Source organism: Topomyia yanbarensis, chromosome 1 (genome assembly GCF_030247195.1).
Source record: "Topomyia yanbarensis strain Yona2022 chromosome 1, ASM3024719v1, whole genome shotgun sequence".
Lineage (NCBI taxonomy): Eukaryota > Metazoa > Arthropoda > Insecta > Diptera > Culicidae > Topomyia > Topomyia yanbarensis.
The window spans coordinates 152,284,190-152,302,199 of NC_080670.1; the positions used below are offsets into that span (position 1 = coordinate 152,284,190).

An 18,010-nucleotide genomic window follows, 5' to 3' on the forward strand; every position below is an offset into this window, starting at 1 on the left:
TACAGCGTGCGTCATATGATGGAAGGGGAAATGCGGTCCAATTGAGCTTCGAAGTCATATAAGAGAAATAGTTTTTAAGCTGATTCAATACGTTCTTCATGCAGGCTAGTGTATGGACTCCATACTATGCTGCAATATTCTAAAACTGATCTGATGTATGTATTGCATATATTTATGTAAAGGTCTTCAAATTTATAGCTGATCCGGTAATTAAAGCCCAGCATACTCTTACCTTTCTTTATTATTGTATTGTATTACTCCGCAAATGTGGGCTTGCGCTTAAGTCTCGTATAATTTTAAAATGTGCTACAAGTTGTTTACTTAAATGTATGTCGATTGATTGGGAATCAGATTTTCAGTTGAACGCCACTGAATTACAATTATTTATGTTGAGTTGTAGTAGACTTTTGAGAAACTACGTGTGAAAAAGATTGATTACATTCTGCAATACTGCAACGGCGTTTGTACTACTTATACATATACATAAAGGCATATACAAGAAGCACGTATGAAAAATATAAAAGAAGTGTCAGCAATGTACAAGATGAAAAGAAGTGCCAACCCTGCGGGACGCCGGAGGAGACATAAAATGGGTTTGTTAGAAAGCGCTCAACAACGACGAACCTAATGAGCTATGTGTCAACGCTGATTGATTAATTAGATAAACGACAACAAATTGATGCAGTGTATGTAGATTTCTCCAAAGCCTTCGATCGCCTTCCTCATCGGCTAGCTGTTGAAAAGTTGAGGCGAATCGGATTTCCGGACTGGCTGACGAATTGGATCTTGTCGTACCTTACAAACTGCAGTGCATCTGTGCGACTTGGAACTATACTTTCAGACCCATTCGACATCACATCGGGTGTACCTCAAGGGAGTCACCTTGGACCTCTTCTCTTCGTGCTCTTTGTGAATGACATTTGCAGCTAATTGACATCGTGTAATGTGATGTACGCAGATGATTTGAAAATTTATCGCATCATAACAACTCTGGTAGATTGTTGTGCACTTCAGATGGACATAGATAGGATCATGAGTTGGTGTGATAGAAACGGAATGACTATAAACATTCAGAAATGTAACATAATCACATTCACACGAATACTCTCGCCAATTACGTTTGAGTATGCAGTGAGCGCTGCCCCAGTAGAACGAGTTTCATCAATCAAGGACCTTGGTGTTATACTTGACCGTAAGCTACGTTTCATCGAACACTTCAATGCAGTAACTGCTAAAGCCTATGCAGTACTAGGACTCATCAAACGAAACACCCAAGATTTCAACGACGTCTACTGCCTGAAGGCACTGTACATCAGTCTGGTACGCAGCATTCTAGAGTATGGAGTTATCGTTTGGGCCCCGTATCACACCGTACTTTGACTGCCCTCTGCTTCTCGCTAAGCTGGACTTCAACGTTCCTGGTAGGTCTCTGCGGAGAATGGACTCCTTTCGGCGCTCTACTCATCGCACGCAGTACGGCCAGAATAACCCGGTAGATGTTTGCTGTCAGCTCTTCAATAGCGTTTTTTATCATTTTGACTTTAATTTAAGTAGAGAAATGTTCAAATTGAAAATAGGTTTAAGTTAGTATAGTATTTCAGTCTGTACGAAAATTATGAATTCGAAGACAATATGGTTAAGAAAGTATATTTTTGAAATACTTTTTTTTCACATTTAGTTAAATAAGATATTGGCCATTCCAGAAATCTTGATTCTATGCCGATTTTCTGCAGATTGAACAAAAGTAGTGATATGTCAGTACGATCGAATTATTTACTGAAGTCGGTATATGGGGTTTTCACGTGGCTGCCGTAATCCATTGTATTCAAAGTACATGAATGTTATGAATCCTACTGAATCAGACGTAGTTGAACGGCCTGTACTCGTAGATCTTATCGACAATTTATTTAGCAAGCGACTATAGGAACATCGACCCTACCTGCTCATTCAGACACACTTCGGTTTCGTAAACGCATAGCAATCATTCACTTGTTCTTTTGCGTATTTAAGTTGCTCAGAGGGTGATGACCGAGATTTGTCAGGAGGACATTCCTGGGAAAGCCGACTGGTACGTTGCCAATGGCCGTAAACTCAATGCAAATAGGAAATAAATAACTGTTTAATATGTTCAATTGGTTTAGTTATTGTTTTGAGTCTGAATTGGGACATGGTTTGCACAATTCGCATAATTCAAATGATGAATTGCATGCCAACTAAAAGATTGGCAGCGGCGTCTCAGACTAAAATTCCCATGCAAATTTATATGAAGTTAATGACACTTACTAGAAGTTGCAAGTCATTTAATGTCACAGTTTTGCATAGATTTAAAAAGAAGTGGATAAAACATAAATTTTTAACAGATACAACTCCCACAACTATCGAAAATCTATACACGTACCTACTAGGAACTGTACTATCTACAGGTAATATTGAACACAACCAAACGGAAGCCCTGTGTAAAAGATTTGTTGAAAGCGCGACTTCGTGACCCGAAAATCCAACACATCGTCATTATTTGGCTTATCTACACGATAAGGACCCCTCAATATACGATGAATCTGTCACTGATTATTATGAACTATGCTTAGAAATCAATTACAACATATTGGAAATTCACAAAAAACGAGAAAATCCTACATGCTAACTCCCGTCGTAACTGACAACGACGCTTGAACTGAACCTACTTTAATTATAGGAACCAGTTCAGTCGATCATTATCGTGTTTCGTTTTAGCGCAGAGGTTGAGGCGTTGCACGAAAAAGCATCGATCGATCATATGATCGAAGTTTGTTTGGCTGTGTTTTGGTTTTCATCCGTAACGAAATTGCATACGATCGAGTTTAGATTGGGTTAAGTTCCCGAAAAAGAACAGGATCGGCAAGCGCTGAACAGGCTGTTTTTGGTCGGTGAACAGCCAAGCCGAAAAGGGATGATTGTAAAGTGACCGGTTGTAGACATTCCAAGCACAGGCTATCTTTAGCATTCTCTAGTTTCTTATAACTGCGTAGATGGGAGGTTTGATACTTTTTTGGTTAAATTTTTCCCCGGATACTATCAATAAATTGTTTCAGTGCAGTAAAAGACCGCTTTCGTTGAAGTCTGTTAGTAAATACATTCACGCTAAATGCGACAAATAAGAACGACCTTGCCTTTCGTTGTCCTCCAACACAGTATAGAAGCAAGACAGCTGATTTTGTTTGTTCTGAAAATAATTACTTAAAATTTTCAACTCCATGGACTCACGGGTTCAAGGATGATGATTAGTCTAACTATTCGTATATCTCTAAATACGAATCGTGTTAAGAAATAAGTTCCCAAAATTCGACACTTTTTTGTCAGAAAGATGTGCCCCCTTGCCAGACGGCTCGAGCAATATGAGGTAAGAGGAAATGGGTTGGTTCACCCACATTCTCACCACAAACCCACCATTTGAAATACTTAGAAAGTAGTTCCTCCATGTGTCCCCGTAATGGATTCCACTTTTCCGAAGTACGACATCTTTTAATGATCACTTGTAAGTGCATGTTTTAAAAAGTTATGCGAAATGAATCTTTTGGGCTGAGCCAATTTGTTGAACGTTATCAGCACCAAATGCTTGACAGGGTAAAACTGTTTGAAGGCGACTTTCATAAGCCCAAGCTCCATTTTCACCTGCAGCAAATGTTCCACATCACGAATGTTCGATCTTATGCGAAATGACCGAAAGTCAATAGCAATCGTATTGGTGCTAATACTCAGTCATACTCATAGATAACGGCTGCCAATAATAAAAGTAGTTGTCGCCTTTGTTCTTCCAACAATGCACGCAAGAAAAATATAATGTTTTTTTTCGTTTGCTTTGCACTGGCTCGGGAAGGAACAGGAAGCACACTATCGAGATCGATGTCTTTGGTGGTTAAAAATAGACTGTAATGCTATATTCTGCCTTCCTGAACAACGACACGTTGTAACGGATTACGTTTGGTCAGTTTACTTATATCCAATGATTTTTTCGTCCCATTTCGCAGAGTCATTTATTTTTCGTCATGGAGTACCTGAACGGGGGCGATTTAATGTTCCACATACAGCAGAGCGGCCGTTTCACAGAGCCACAGGCGCGGTTCTACGCTGCCGAGATAGTATCCGGCCTAAAGTTCCTCCACCGGAAGGGCATTGTATATCGGTAAGCTAAGCCGTGTCACTTGCGAATCGCTAATAGATATGTTGTTTGGTATTTTTTTTCCTCCAGGGATTTGAAGCTGGATAATGTCCTGCTGGACTACGATGGTCACGTGCGAATAGCGGACTTTGGCATGTGCAAGCTAGAGATCTATTTGGACCGGTTGGCTGACAGTTTTTGTGGCACACCGGATTATATGGCGCCTGAAATCATTAAAGTGAGTAGTAGTTGTGTGGAAATATTGGCAAGAACTTAGAACAACACCATCGAATAATTTTAGGGTCAAAAGTACAATCAAGCCGTCGATTGGTGGTCGTTCGGTGTGCTGGTATATGAGATGTTGGTTGGACAGTCACCCTTTAGTGGCTGCGACGAGGACGAACTGTTCTGGTCAATCTGTAACGAAATTCCATGGTTCCCGCACTATCTATCCAAGGAAGCACTCAAACTATTGAAGTCGGTAAGTATAGAAAGATCAAGTACCCGTTGAAACCGCTAATTTTATATGTTGAATTCCGATTCAAGCTCCTTGAGAAAGATGCTACGATACGGTTAGGTTGCCTCAATACGTTGGAAGAGGATAGCGATGTAAAGTATCATTCGTTCTTCCAAAGCATCGACTGGCAAAAGCTGGAAAGAAGAGGACTGGAACCACCTTTCAAGCCGCAAGTGGTGAGTTGTTGTTAAAAGGTTTGGTGTACTTTAGTAATGTTGTTCGGAAATCTCAAGTCACTTTTCAAATATTTTAAGTACTTTATCATTTGCCGACTTTGTGAGACGTATTTCAAACTAATTCTCACAGCAATTTGAAAGCAATTTTCTTATTCTGCTCGTTATAACATTTTGACATGCAGGCAACGGTAATTGGTAGGTATAATTGCTTGAAGCTTGTATTGACAGGTCATATCTTTGAACACCATTAGACCGAAAGTTTAGGGTGACCGAATAGGGTATTTTACCGAAGGCCACTTTGCCGAAACTATAATGCAAATTTTATGGATTCCAGTACGTTTTCTGATTTCTTTATTGTATTGAAAATATCGATTCCTATCGCGGCATTTGTGGTACCAGCGCACCAACTGATATCGGATGAAGGAAATACAATGGTTTTGATCACAGTCTATAGAGAACAGTTGCGCAAAGAGTGAAGTCAAAAAAAGCCTACCTATCGAGCACAATTGGAATACATCTCTGATACCTCTGCAGCAAAGTTGGATTCTAATTTTGCTCGATAGGTAGACTTTTGTCGGCTTCACTTTCTGCACACTCTTTGCGTACCTTTATACTAGGGCCTTTAGTTTTGATGTGTCTGTGATCCAACAAACTAGATTCGTCAGAAAAGTGCCAACCCATTATCTTTTCAGTTCTTTGAGCACTGCATACCGAAAGGTCAATTACTTCGCACCTAACTACGTTTATAAATGTAGGTTCATTTCCCTTGTTGCATACATTGACAACATTTGAAGAAAGATACTCATCTCAGATATTTAGGTCCGTGCAGCATCGCTTACTTTGATGAAGCGATTGTTTTAGCTTCTGCAGTATTTTACGAGGGCATCGATTTCGTAAGGGGGAATCTGTATCCGTATCCATAGTCAATGCGATCACCATCTCCTGCTTGCCTCTAGACATCGGTACTTCAACCGTTATTGCAATAACGTCTCATTGAATGAATCCTATAAATGGAGAGAATTCCATGTCCCCGTTAATTTAAATAGGAACCATAGGAGCTTGCTGGTCTTCACAATATTTTAACTTAAGAGGTAATGCATTTAAACCAAAGATGTTATGTTTGTTTGCCCAGGGCTCCTGTATTGGAACGATGTCTATAAGCTCTTCCATGAACCTTAGAGCAACGACACTTGTAGCACCTTTTGCGTACTGTAGGCTCACTTGTATTTGACGAATACTGCTCGTTTCAACGTGTTATGGCCCCTACATTTTTGCGGACGGCTGGTCGCAGCCTGTATGCTGCTCGACATTCCATTCGCCCTCTTAGAATCAGTAGATCGTAAGGCTCTTGCCTCGTTTTGCTTCGTTGGTGCCGTTTTACCGATGAGGAGTTCCGGATGCCCTTGATAAACTTATTCGTTGCCTTAGCTGAAGGCTTTCTTTGAGCAGAGATTCGTTGTGTCCGCATTGGGTCAGGCACGGGATTCTTGTCAGATTATACATACCTAGAACTACCGCGTTCGTTGAAGACTGCTTTATGACCTTCTCAAAAATGTAGTTTAGCTTTCTGTACTGGGAGGGCATCAGTTCTAATGAAGCCTCATCTACCACCACAAGGAGATCTACGGTTTTGAGAGCAGTGCTGCTTCGATCCTCCTGTGTTCTGTGTCAGTTGTCATTCTGATTCTGCACCAAGCCGAGAGTTGATTTACCTGAACTATCGATGCCGGCGGGAAAATATCCAAGGTCATTCTTCTGTTTTGGATTCTGAGTAGCTTCAACAACCTCCAACGTAGCGCCTTCCCAGGGCTTAATCACAGCTATGGTTTTCTTTCATTATAGTACGGTTTGCTGAGCTTCAAGAGTCTTGGCCTGTAGTGTATTGACCCTGTGTAGGACTCACGACTCACTTTCCCCCTTTTCCCCGCAGAACCACATCAAGGCATTAGTTCGTCGTGGGCTCGTTGTGCTTTCGGCGCACCTTTTTCTTTCGCTCACGAGCATTTCGCAGCTATTCCGGAGCTTCACTTGATGCATGCCATGAAATGGCTCGACCTTTGAGCCATTTAACTCTCGACTCTTCTCTTGCTTTCCGTCTCCTGTTTCAGCGAGTCATTCAGCATCTACCCTTATTTCGATCTACTCGGACAGTCCCCGGCGGACTCACCCTACGTCGACTGAAAGACCCCTGGCGGCCGGATTTCTCTCGGTACCACTGTCTGTTTCGTTAGCCAATTAGCTTCCATTTTTGTAATGATACAGTCGGAGAGTCCACGGCGGTGAATGTACCATACTGTAAGTTTCCCGGCGGTAGATTTGTCCTTATACGTATGCTCGTTTCCGTGAATCATTTAACTTCCTGTTTAGTCCTGATCTACTCAGTCTAGCCCCGGCGGTGATCCTAGCCTAGTCAACGGGCCTGTCAGTGAGTGCTGAGGTCTATCAAGCGATACCGGGTTGAGCATAACTTCCGGTTCACTGGCGCCCCAACGACGCGATCTACTCGCCCTAATCCTCAGCGGCAGATGTAGCTGCTAGGATGTCAACGTAGTTCCGGCGATTCCGGTGAAGCCTGACGTCTGGTTCACTGGCGCCACGACGGTGCTACGTCTAGTACTATTCAATTGATCTCCGCCGGTGGACCTAATCTACACCGGCGGAGAGTTCCCTGACGATGGATTTTCTCCACAGACCTGATTTGTGGTTTCACGGTGGCTTCCTAGCCGGTGGCGCTACTTTGTTGATCCCTTCGCCATTTTCTCTGCAACTCGTAATAACTCTGTCGATCGCATCCCATATATGCTCGTCGTTGCACATCGCTTCGATGATATTATCAACTGTCACACCATCCTTCGAACTTAGAACATTCCAAGACCACATGTTCCAGAGCCTCTTGAACATTCACACACTCTAGGCAAAATGGTGACGAAACGTGTCCAAACCGATGCAGGTACTTCCAGCAGCATCCGTGCCGGACAAAAACTGCGTCAAAAGGGAGTTTACCCCTCCATGCCTCCTATGCACCCAAGCCAACAAATTTGGGATGACTCGGTTGGTCCACTTTCTGTGGTGTCCTGTAGCCATCTAGCTGTATCGCTGTCTGCAAAGCGATTTCAAGATAACCGTGTTTGAAGGTGCACTTCGTAAACTTCCTTAACCCTCCGCAAGTCGCACATATAGCTCACTGAACGAGCAGCCGCTGGAGTCTTAAGACGATTTCGCTAGATTTTTAGAGCAGCGTGCGTTCAGTGCACTAGCGCGACTGCCGGAAGATTAACGCTATTGATCAGTGCACATCACGAGTTCGAGGCTGAGGGTGAACGCAGGCAATGATGGATGTAGAACGGCTTAGCTATTTCGTTGTAAGTTGGACACTTTTTCTGGCATTCCAGAATCATGCCCTTTATTTTTTTCGGTTGGGGCTCCTTCATATAGCCATTTTTATTCGGCGGATCTTTATCCGTTGAGTGCCCAACAAACATTTCGTGGTTTTATAAACGTTTTAACGATTGCTTTATTCAGCTCTAGCTGAACATTGGAAATATATGTGTAATCATATATCGTTTATTCCACCCTTAAGCATCTGGATTTGGAGAATTTATTCAGCTTATCTGATTAAGACACATAAAAAAATAATTCTTCAGCTCGTATACAGCCTGAAGAAAACCACAGTTCAGCTTTATCAATAAACCTTTTCGTTACCGCTATTCAGCTGAGAGAATTATCATAGAAAAATTTAAAAAAAAGACATTTATTTCAAGTTACACACGCCATCAATCTCTTTGGAAGCCATATTCTTTTATTAGTGTTACGTTACAGTTAGAGAAAAATTGCATTATCTTGCTGGATATCATATCACGTACCTGGATCCGAACCAGAAACCTGTTGAATACTAAGCACTTACCTTACTGTCTGCACCAATCTTGCATACATCGAATGCTTCAGATTTAACCGATGTACCGGCAAGTCTAGGCTGCTGAATACAGTCTGTACAAAGTAGTTTTCTATAGATTTGAGTGAACCTAGTTGGCTTGGGTTCGAATCCCAACCTACGATAATTTTTTTATTTTATTTAATAATTTTTATATAAGCGTATTTGTGCAGTGCATGAGTGTTTTGCTATTTAGTGTTTTAAACTAAAACACTGGACTGGGAATGAATCTCTGATGATGTTCATATCATCGGACAAGAAACTGGAGCAGAAATCAGATGAGTATCTGGATATTCCTGTATTAATTTTCATGATAAAACGCCCATGTCAAATTCATTTTCTCAGTACCGGAAACGGTGCAGTGATGGATGAATACGAGATGTTCTAATTTTCTTATATCACTTTCGTTTTACCTAGTGCTACACTACAAGGTCATTATAATACCTTCCGTATATTGAGTTTTTTCTGTAAGATTTCACATAGCTATATAATATGACATCCGCCATCAAATGATCACTCTTCTTTTGATAATACTTTTTATCTCGATATATAAAAGGGCCCGAAAAATTAGGATCAGGATTCAGGGTCCCACATTGCAAAGAATTGAGCTGTAGTGAAGCAATTGGGCATTTTCTTTCACATTATTTCTTCTAATGGGTGGTAATTTTTTGTTTCATTAGTAGACTACTCATGATTGCATATTTGTCCCATTTTCCATTGCATTTCTTATCTTTATGGGACTGATTTGCGATCATAGGCAGTATAGGAAATGTTTAGTATTATCCAGAGCGAGTAAAGGCGCTATAACCTAGGCTTATTAGTCACGGCAAGGTGTAAATACCTCTGTTCCATCCCAAAGGATCAAAGGAGTGACATTAACCTTCTTAGCAAAGTTACTCCCAACGATTCATTATACATATCCCCTTCAAATTGAAATGGTCGGTACGGTTGTCCTCGTTTCTTCCTCCTTTAAGATTCAAAACAATTCGTTAATTAAATTATTCATTAAATGAATAATTTTATTGCCGTCTATTTTTGAAACATCTTCAAATCCAACTCTGCACAGTAGGCCTGGCCGTTTTAATATTTGCGACATATGAAAATATGCTTCAAATATTAATATTGACAAGAAAAACACCACAGAATAAGTGCAGTGTTTTCCAGGATGCTTTTCAATACTGGCTGTGTAAGGGTTAGAATAGAATAGAATAGAATAGAATTTTTTTATTTAATAATTTTTAGAACATTAGAGAATTTTAAATTAGATAATTTACTTAATATCTCAAAAATGATGATTGTAGTCGTTTTTGTTTCCAAGGTGAGGACTTATGGTTGTCACAAAACATTTAAATAAGTGAAAATGGGTGTTATATGAAAGTGGTGGTAACTGAATGATGAATTGAAGCCATTTATAATACTAAGGTGGCAATCTCCTCAATTTATTTACCACTCCCTGCCAAATGATTATCTTTCCATTGTGATTTTTTTGGTAAGCGGAAGTCTCTGTTCGAATTCAATAGTTTATTTATTTATATCAATTAAGCTCGCCAGCGTGAATAATCACTGTACCTCTGTTTGCAAGTCGATGGGTAGAAAAAAATCATGGTAACAATGCTGGTGTCAAAAATTTATAGCAACGTTGGAACAAAAAGTTTCTCTTGTGTTCAATATAAGAATATTCATGTTTCACAAGTAAACAGACCGTTTCGAATTAAAAGATAAATTTACATAAACAAGGACGCGTGTGATTTGGTAAGCTTGTACATTGAAAAACTGTAAATCGTGTATTTCCCGTGCTGAAAACTCAGTAGATATAAAAAACTAAATAAACTTTATTTCTTTATTCGTTTATTGATCTATTGCTCCTTAACTGTAATATATGAAAAACAAACTCCATTTGAATATACCGAAATAATAAAAAATCCTTCAGTAAAAAAAATAATGTGCGTGTATTGGGACTCGAACCCAGGTCGGTTGCCATTCGTCATGATTTGCCAATCGTGCCAATTTTGTAGTAGTTACAATTACCTTTGTTAAACACATAATTCAGCTAAAAGTCAAAGGTGGTATAACGGCAAATGTAAAGGTAGAAACAATCCTTGAGTTTTAGCTCCCTGTACATACCTATGTATGGAGAACCAAAATTCCGGATACGTAATTGTACTACTGCAGGTCACATATCAAATGATACAAACTTTCCGCAATCGGATTCACAAAGATCACACGTATAATACTCAGCACGCTGAATAGTAGCCATGTGCGATAATTGAGTTTGCAATACCCTGACTAGAATATTACAATTGGATAATGAAAACAAAATCTTTAACATTATTGAATTCACATCCAGAAGAGAAGTTTTTGGTTGAACGAAAGTTGCGTTTAAGGCAGCCTTTACCATAAATTCCCTATTGAAGTGTCGATGAAAATTACTGCTTGAAAGAAGGTACAGTATCTACCAAGCGAGTGGGATTGGTTTAGTCCCATTTCACGACAGAGGCTACCAGTACCGGCTCGGCCGTCTAAAAAATGATGACTCCGTCGTGTGAAAAAGACAATTGAGTATGCACTCCATTTGATTTACTGATAAGCAACTCTGTTCATCCTGTACACTGTGAATGAAATGAGCGAACCACAAAGTAGCGTATTTCCATTACGAGAGAACACTTTAGCGATCAACTTTGCGCAGTCCCATATTACACCTACAGTGCGCGAGGTGGTACAGTTGATATAAATGAAAAATGAGGGTATGCTTACAAAAGTATTGCTTACAACTACATCATACACGTAATGTTGTACTGATAACGTTCAATTGTTTAGCCGTGGCAGAAGACTTCGTGAATAATAAACAACAAGACTTCGAATATGACGAAAATTCGTCTATTCGATTTAGCACCACATTCTAGCTCAGATTACATTAGGAGATTCGTTCCAAGTGAAATTTAACACAAATAACACATGAAGAAACTTTTTTTCCTAGCATTTTCACTGGTGTTCGGGTGGTGAGAATTTTTAGTTGACATTCGAGGGTCGATCATCTCCAGGTATTAAACTACATCCAAATAATTTGTAACAGTTGTACATTCCTAGTATATTAAGATTGTAAATATTTTGAATTGAATATATAATAACTTATACATTCAATTCATTAACAAGCCTATAATTTACACCCACACAATCCGACAAATAAAGCACCAAGTATCAGACATAGAATCCACATTTCAATTACTTCAATCAAAGCTAATTCTTTCATCCGCCAAAATTTAGGCAATGTGTCCTATCTTCGATAAGTTCAACCGTTTCTGTATCCGAAGATCACACTCGTTTCTTTCAAGCCCGAGTGAGATTGCGAGAATACTAATTCCAAGAAAAATTCTTGCACCAAAAGTTGAGGGAAAGGGAAAGCTAGACCGCTTGCTTACGCCAGAGCAAACTAGATGGTTGAATGATCTGAGATCCCGAGTAATCCCGAAGAATTCTCAGAAAATGACGTACTTCCGGGTACTTTGAGACTCCCTTTCTTAATCTGAGGAAATCAGGCTTTAATCACTTTGTCCCAAACCGTTCAGCAGAGTGGAAGTGCCGCGATTTGTTTCCCGCGTGTATACCCTAGTTAGGTAAAGCCCGTGACGTGGCTGGTATTTCAGTGAATTATAAATCTTTATTTCTCTTACTAGCTAGAAATTGTGCGTGTGCGTAGAAAGCGAAATAGTGCGAACCGATTCTGTGTGCGAATCGATAGGAGAAGGTAAAATGTGCTTTAAATTCTGCCAACGCACGTGGCTAACATCCCTTTCGACCGACAGACTTCTTTTACTCCAAGCAGGATTGATCGGTGCAAACCGCACGCAAATCGTTCATCGCCCGCCTGCCACATTTCGCATCACTCTGCGTCAGAAGGACAAATTTTCCCGGCGCACGTTTTGTCGGAAGGGAGCCGATACGCCAACACATCGCTCCATCGGAAGTGCCCAAATCTTCCGGCGATCGCCTGAAATCCACGTGCCGGTTCGAATCATCACTTTCGGCCGGTAATCGAAGCAATCGTCAACCAGCAACAGCTGGTCAGATTCGGCCGAGACGATAGCAGTTCATCTGATCGTCTCGTTGCCCCCGCGCATCAGCAGTAGCAGCATCATCGTCTTCATTCAACAGTAGCTGATTCGGTGAGTCCGTTCGAATTATCACTAGTGGTGAAGTGGCGTCCAGAGAAGACGACCCGTAGAGAATTTTGAGACCGTCCTCCGGTCAGTTTTCTGAGCCCCCGCTTTCAGACGGGCCACGCTCATGACGTGATCACGAAGATCGATGTGCACATGTGACGGCGTTCTCGATAGCACCCTCGAGACGCACATGTTATAAAAAAACACCCGGGTATACAAGCAATAGCCGCATCTCGCTTGCCGCTCCGGATCCCTTAGCCTGTTGGGTCGAATTTTTGAAAGCACACAGAAGAACAGATAGAGAGAAGAAAAACGCACACAATAGAAAGATAGGCCTATAGCTAGATAATAATGTACAAATAGAATCAAGTATGCTTACCGTTTGAAGATAAAACCCCGCTAGAATGCTTAATACCCAACTTTTCATGGAAGATTAAATTGTGTTTGGTTTTGAATAAATGTTTCATGTTAGTGTATTTGAGATAGAGTTTTTAGTTCGCTGACATATTTCCCACGTCACCGATTATGTTTCGTTCGCTTTTTCTTTGCCGCGTGGCAAATTTGAATTAGATGATAGATTCTCTTTCACGTTTTTAGCGCGATCTGGTGGCAAACATTAACCCTGCCAGTGATGATAAGCTTTTTGGCTATGGGGAGTTTCGACTGTGGGATCTAGAAGGTGAGCTTTGGTTCTTAGGGAGTTCAGCCGTCTAGGGTTTTTGGACCTGTTCTGGGGTTTAGCTTGTGTGCCTAGCTGAACCGATCTGGATTCTTTCAAAGAAAGGATTCTTTTCTTGACTGGCATTCTTGCAGTCTCATCCGGGCATCTCAAACTTGGCGGTAGTCTCCGAAAGGAGTGGCGCTAAAACTACGCGCTTCCAAAAGATCGGTCAGCGACGGCTACAAATTCTATGCACTTACCCTGAACAGACGCCAACGTGCGATTTCTGTAACCAGACAGCACATTACGGTAAGCCATGCACTAAACGACCTAAGAAAAATGCATCTACTACAATCAACAACCAGTTTACTTTCTATATTTCTGCCTGAGTCTGGCGTACAATCGAGCCAAGTGAACGGCAACTAGCAATCTCTCAATCTACTGTGCATTGTCTCGCGAACAAAGAAAACATTTTATTTGTTCTTGCCATCATGAGTAAAGTTGACATAAAAACTCTACTTCGACCCAACCCAAAGCCTTCTGAAGGAGAAAATGGAACTCATGCTTTTGGGGGTCCTTTATCTTCAGTATCATCATCTCCGCAATGCGATATTGATAACATTCAACACGTTAGCCCAAACCGAACATTTCTTTCTGCAGAAAAACTTAGGGCCGATTTCTTCATCATGGCTTAACTTTTAAACCAGATTCACCAGTACGTTTAAAGCTTAAGCGCCAAGCGAGGGTGATGAAATCGGCCCTTAAATCACTTCATTTAAAGTAACAACGTTGGAATTCAGTTTCCCGTGTATATAGAAAATGACTAGATAGAGGTACAGCTACATGACTTATCCCAACGTATCCCTCCTGAGCGAATTGCAGAATGCATGTCGCTATATGGAGAAGTAGAATCCGTTACACCTGATACGTGGAGAAATTTCTTTCCGGGTATTCCAAATGGTGTTTTGGAGGTGAGGATGCGGGTCAGAAGACCTATTTCCTCCTACTTGACTATAAAACTAACTGAAAACTCACGGAATTAGTACTAAGCAAAATGCAACCACGAGGGGCAAATTCCCACGTACAAGTATAGTCCAATCAGACAGCAGCCCATGAACACTAACCTTCCGCGGAAGATGCAGAGGAGAATGTATTTCAACCGATTGCCAGCTCATCTACGACAAACCAACCTGAAACAGAGTTTTCAATATCAATACCTGAACCAAAAACGGTTGTCGAATTTGTAGCAGTTGTTCAGGCTATAATGACAACCGCAAAAGCAACATTAAGCAACCCAAAATCAACGGTAAACAACATCGGTAAAGAAGTTAATAACAATGACGACGAATTTGCACTGGTCACCCATAGGTGCAAGAAGCAGTAGGCGTGCAGACAAATATTTCCCCACCACGAAATAAGGTCTCCGCGCATAAAAAAAAGTTGCGTGTACAAGATCCAAAGTAAAATCAATAATATTGGTTTTTCTTTGTTTTTTTACATATTGTAAACATATTAAAGCTTAAGCTCCCACAATTAACCGTGTCGAATGAACGAATTAAACAGACTTACAAACAGAAACACAAAAAATCACCAAACATCCAGCAGTTAAAACTAAATCTGCTCTATCAACGACAACATAGATGTACACAAGAGCAAGGGAGAAGGCAGGTAGAACGTTTAACAATCCGAGAGCCAAACAAACAATGATTCACCACCGACACAGAAAATCTTCACACGCATCGGAAATGCGTCCAGAATAGACGGGAGCAATAATTTTCGATTTTTTCCTGAATTACTGATATTTTGTTTGAAAAGCAGATTATTTAAAAAAAAGGGTGAAAGACCCTTGAGCTTAAGAACTTAAAATAAAATCAGTTAAACATTTCTTAAAATCAGTTTTACATTTCTTACATGATGAAACTGGATATAGGTTCCGGTATTATTTCTTCAAAATTTTACATTTTTTGGTAACCAGAACACATTCTACATATGCAGGTTAATTGGTTCTGGGATGTTAACAGAATAATACCCACGTTTGTCATTAGGTTAAAATATGTAACATATTTTCTTCTCTGATTCCAGCGACATCCTCTGGACACACAGTATTTCGATAAGCAGTTTACGCGCGAGAGAGCGCGCCTTACACCCATCGACCGCAACATCCTGGCTTCGATGAATCAGGCCCAGTTCGAGGGGTTCACCTATACCAATCCGAACAATACGCTAACGTGAATATTTCTGTTGTTATTGTTTATTATTATTATTTCATTTATTATTATTAAACGAATGGCCATTATTTCAATAACGATTCGTTCACTTCCACGACAATTCTCAGTAAACAAATCACCAACACATTTAGATACATTTTGAATATTGTTTTTGCGTTTTCCATTGCCACAAATACAAATCATTAACTACTAGTTATTTTAACTACAAGTGAAATCACACACCCACATATGCATACAGTTTAGATTTACATTGATAGTGATAATGCTGAATGAAAAACAAAAGAAAACCCAGTAAGGCAAAGCCAAAGGGGGATCGTATCGTTTCATGTGTATAGTAATGCTAGTAATCAAATGAAATACTCTTTCTTTTTTCGATTGAGTAATCTTTTAATGTAATGTACATTTTTAACTGTTTTGTAACGAACGCCATTGTCTTACTTCTGTAGCGTGTTTTAAGTCCTGTGAAAGTGCCTGCCTAACATACACACATACCTAAATATAAATAGTAGCACTAGAGAGCGTACAGCGCAGCAGCAACATACTCATCATACAACACACTTACAAAGACAGTCGTATTTATCTCCGTCCGTAAAATCCTCTCATCAAGTTTTGTTTCGACCTTTTTTCCAACTAACCTAGTTTGTTAATCACGATAGTGTTAGTACGTTTCGACGATGCTGTAACAGATAATAATATTTTCTTTTTTCTTCTTCATTCTTTATCTCTTTCATGCCCTGTACACGTGCGCAAATACACTTTCGCACATCACACACATAAACACGCATATTGTTGAAAATATGAATATTCACTCGTGGATGCTGTAAAAACACTTATTTGTGTTTCTTAAATTGAACGTCTCTCCCATACACACAACACACAATTACAACTTATTTTACACCAATCAATAACCACTGAAAACAAAAAACACTCGACCGTAATGCAGGAAATTGCGGGAAAAACAACGAAAGAAACAAAAGAAAATGTATTTTTGTCCTCAATGTGGTGATATTAAAGTAACGTATAATATATTTTAAAAAGAGCAGAAAGGAAATTCAATTGTGAGAAAGCTTAACTAGCGATTTTTTATGTATAGGATTTTCAACCGATACTTTTGAGGCTGCAATAATTAAAAAAAATAAGCTAAGCGTGAAAGTCGTGAAAAGTGAGAAAGGTTTAATGATTCTGCTATATTTTGTATTTTGATGCAAATCCAGGAGTGAATATTTTTATACAAAAAGAAATGAATTGGAAACCGAGAAACGTTGACTTTTTTTTATTAAACCACATTTTTGACAGCTGCGTAAACTAATGTTGTGACTGACTCGACCCTCAATGTTGCCCCATTTATGCTCACAATCCCAGCACCCTGTGACTGTTCGAGTGCCTTCGTGTAAGCAAAAGCATTCTAGTACTGTTACCACTTTCATACAATGATTTTGACATCACAACTCGAAAAAAACAAACAACACTAATAAAACAATACTTTTGACATTTTTTGACCTCCCTTCCCCTGCCCACGGCGAATACAAAACAGGTCCATTGAAGTCACCTGCCACCCATTACGCTGTCGCTCAGAAAGCCATTACAGAAGATTCTACGTTTAGACCCACAAGCTACAGCCTGCTTATTTTATTACGGAAGTTCATGTATACTTTATGCTAGTTTTTTACCTGTAAACGATATTTGATTTTTGCGTTCTAAATACTACAGCAGAAACATAATCCAGCCGGTTATCTGAGTTGTGAAAAAATCTCAGTTATCTATTTCGTAGACTCGTATTTGTTGGAAACAATTGGACTTTTTAAATGTCGTCAATCGTATACTTTTCCCTTGTGAATCTTTGAAATGAAAAAAATGGATTATTATAAAAAGATGGAGAAAAGGCTCAGAAGCTGGAAATTTGTAACACATTTTACATAGCTAGAATGTTGCAGCAGATAATATGTACATATTATTTTTGAAGGATAGACGAAAAATCATCACAGAAAAATAAATAAAATATGAAACTTAACAAAGTTCTAAAAAGCCGTTTTAATTACGATGAATTTTCAAAAAATGAAGCAAAAGGTATTGATTGCACTGGTATTGGTGGAGTGATACAAAAAAGCATAGCGACATTGCAAATAACAGTTTCTCTTTGTTTACTTTCTCTTTTGCTAATAACTCTGCAGTTTATACGTTTGTTACTCAACTCTTAGC

The 18,010-nt window shown here is 39.7% G+C and overlaps 1 protein-coding gene across 3 annotated transcripts in view; it reads left to right on the forward strand.

Moving 5' to 3' along the window:
- LOC131677710 (uncharacterized) overlaps positions 1 to 17,649 on the forward strand; it is a 103,551-nt gene extending 85,902 nt beyond the window's left edge. For 2 of the 3 annotated variants that reach the window (XM_058957700.1, XM_058957708.1), the window contains exons 5-10: positions 4,008 to 4,162; positions 4,229 to 4,376; positions 4,440 to 4,619; positions 4,685 to 4,831; positions 15,666 to 15,811; positions 16,755 to 17,649. In XM_058957700.1, coding sequence (XP_058813683.1) covers positions 4,008 to 4,162; positions 4,229 to 4,376; positions 4,440 to 4,619; positions 4,685 to 4,831; positions 15,666 to 15,811; positions 16,755 to 16,845 — 867 coding nt within the window. In that variant the 3' untranslated portion in view covers positions 16,846 to 17,649. The remainder of the gene's footprint in view (positions 1 to 4,007; positions 4,163 to 4,228; positions 4,377 to 4,439; positions 4,620 to 4,684; positions 4,832 to 15,665; positions 15,812 to 16,754) is intronic. The other variant, XM_058957718.1, reaches the window with a different exon arrangement.
- Positions 17,650 to 18,010: the final 361 nt, after the last annotated feature.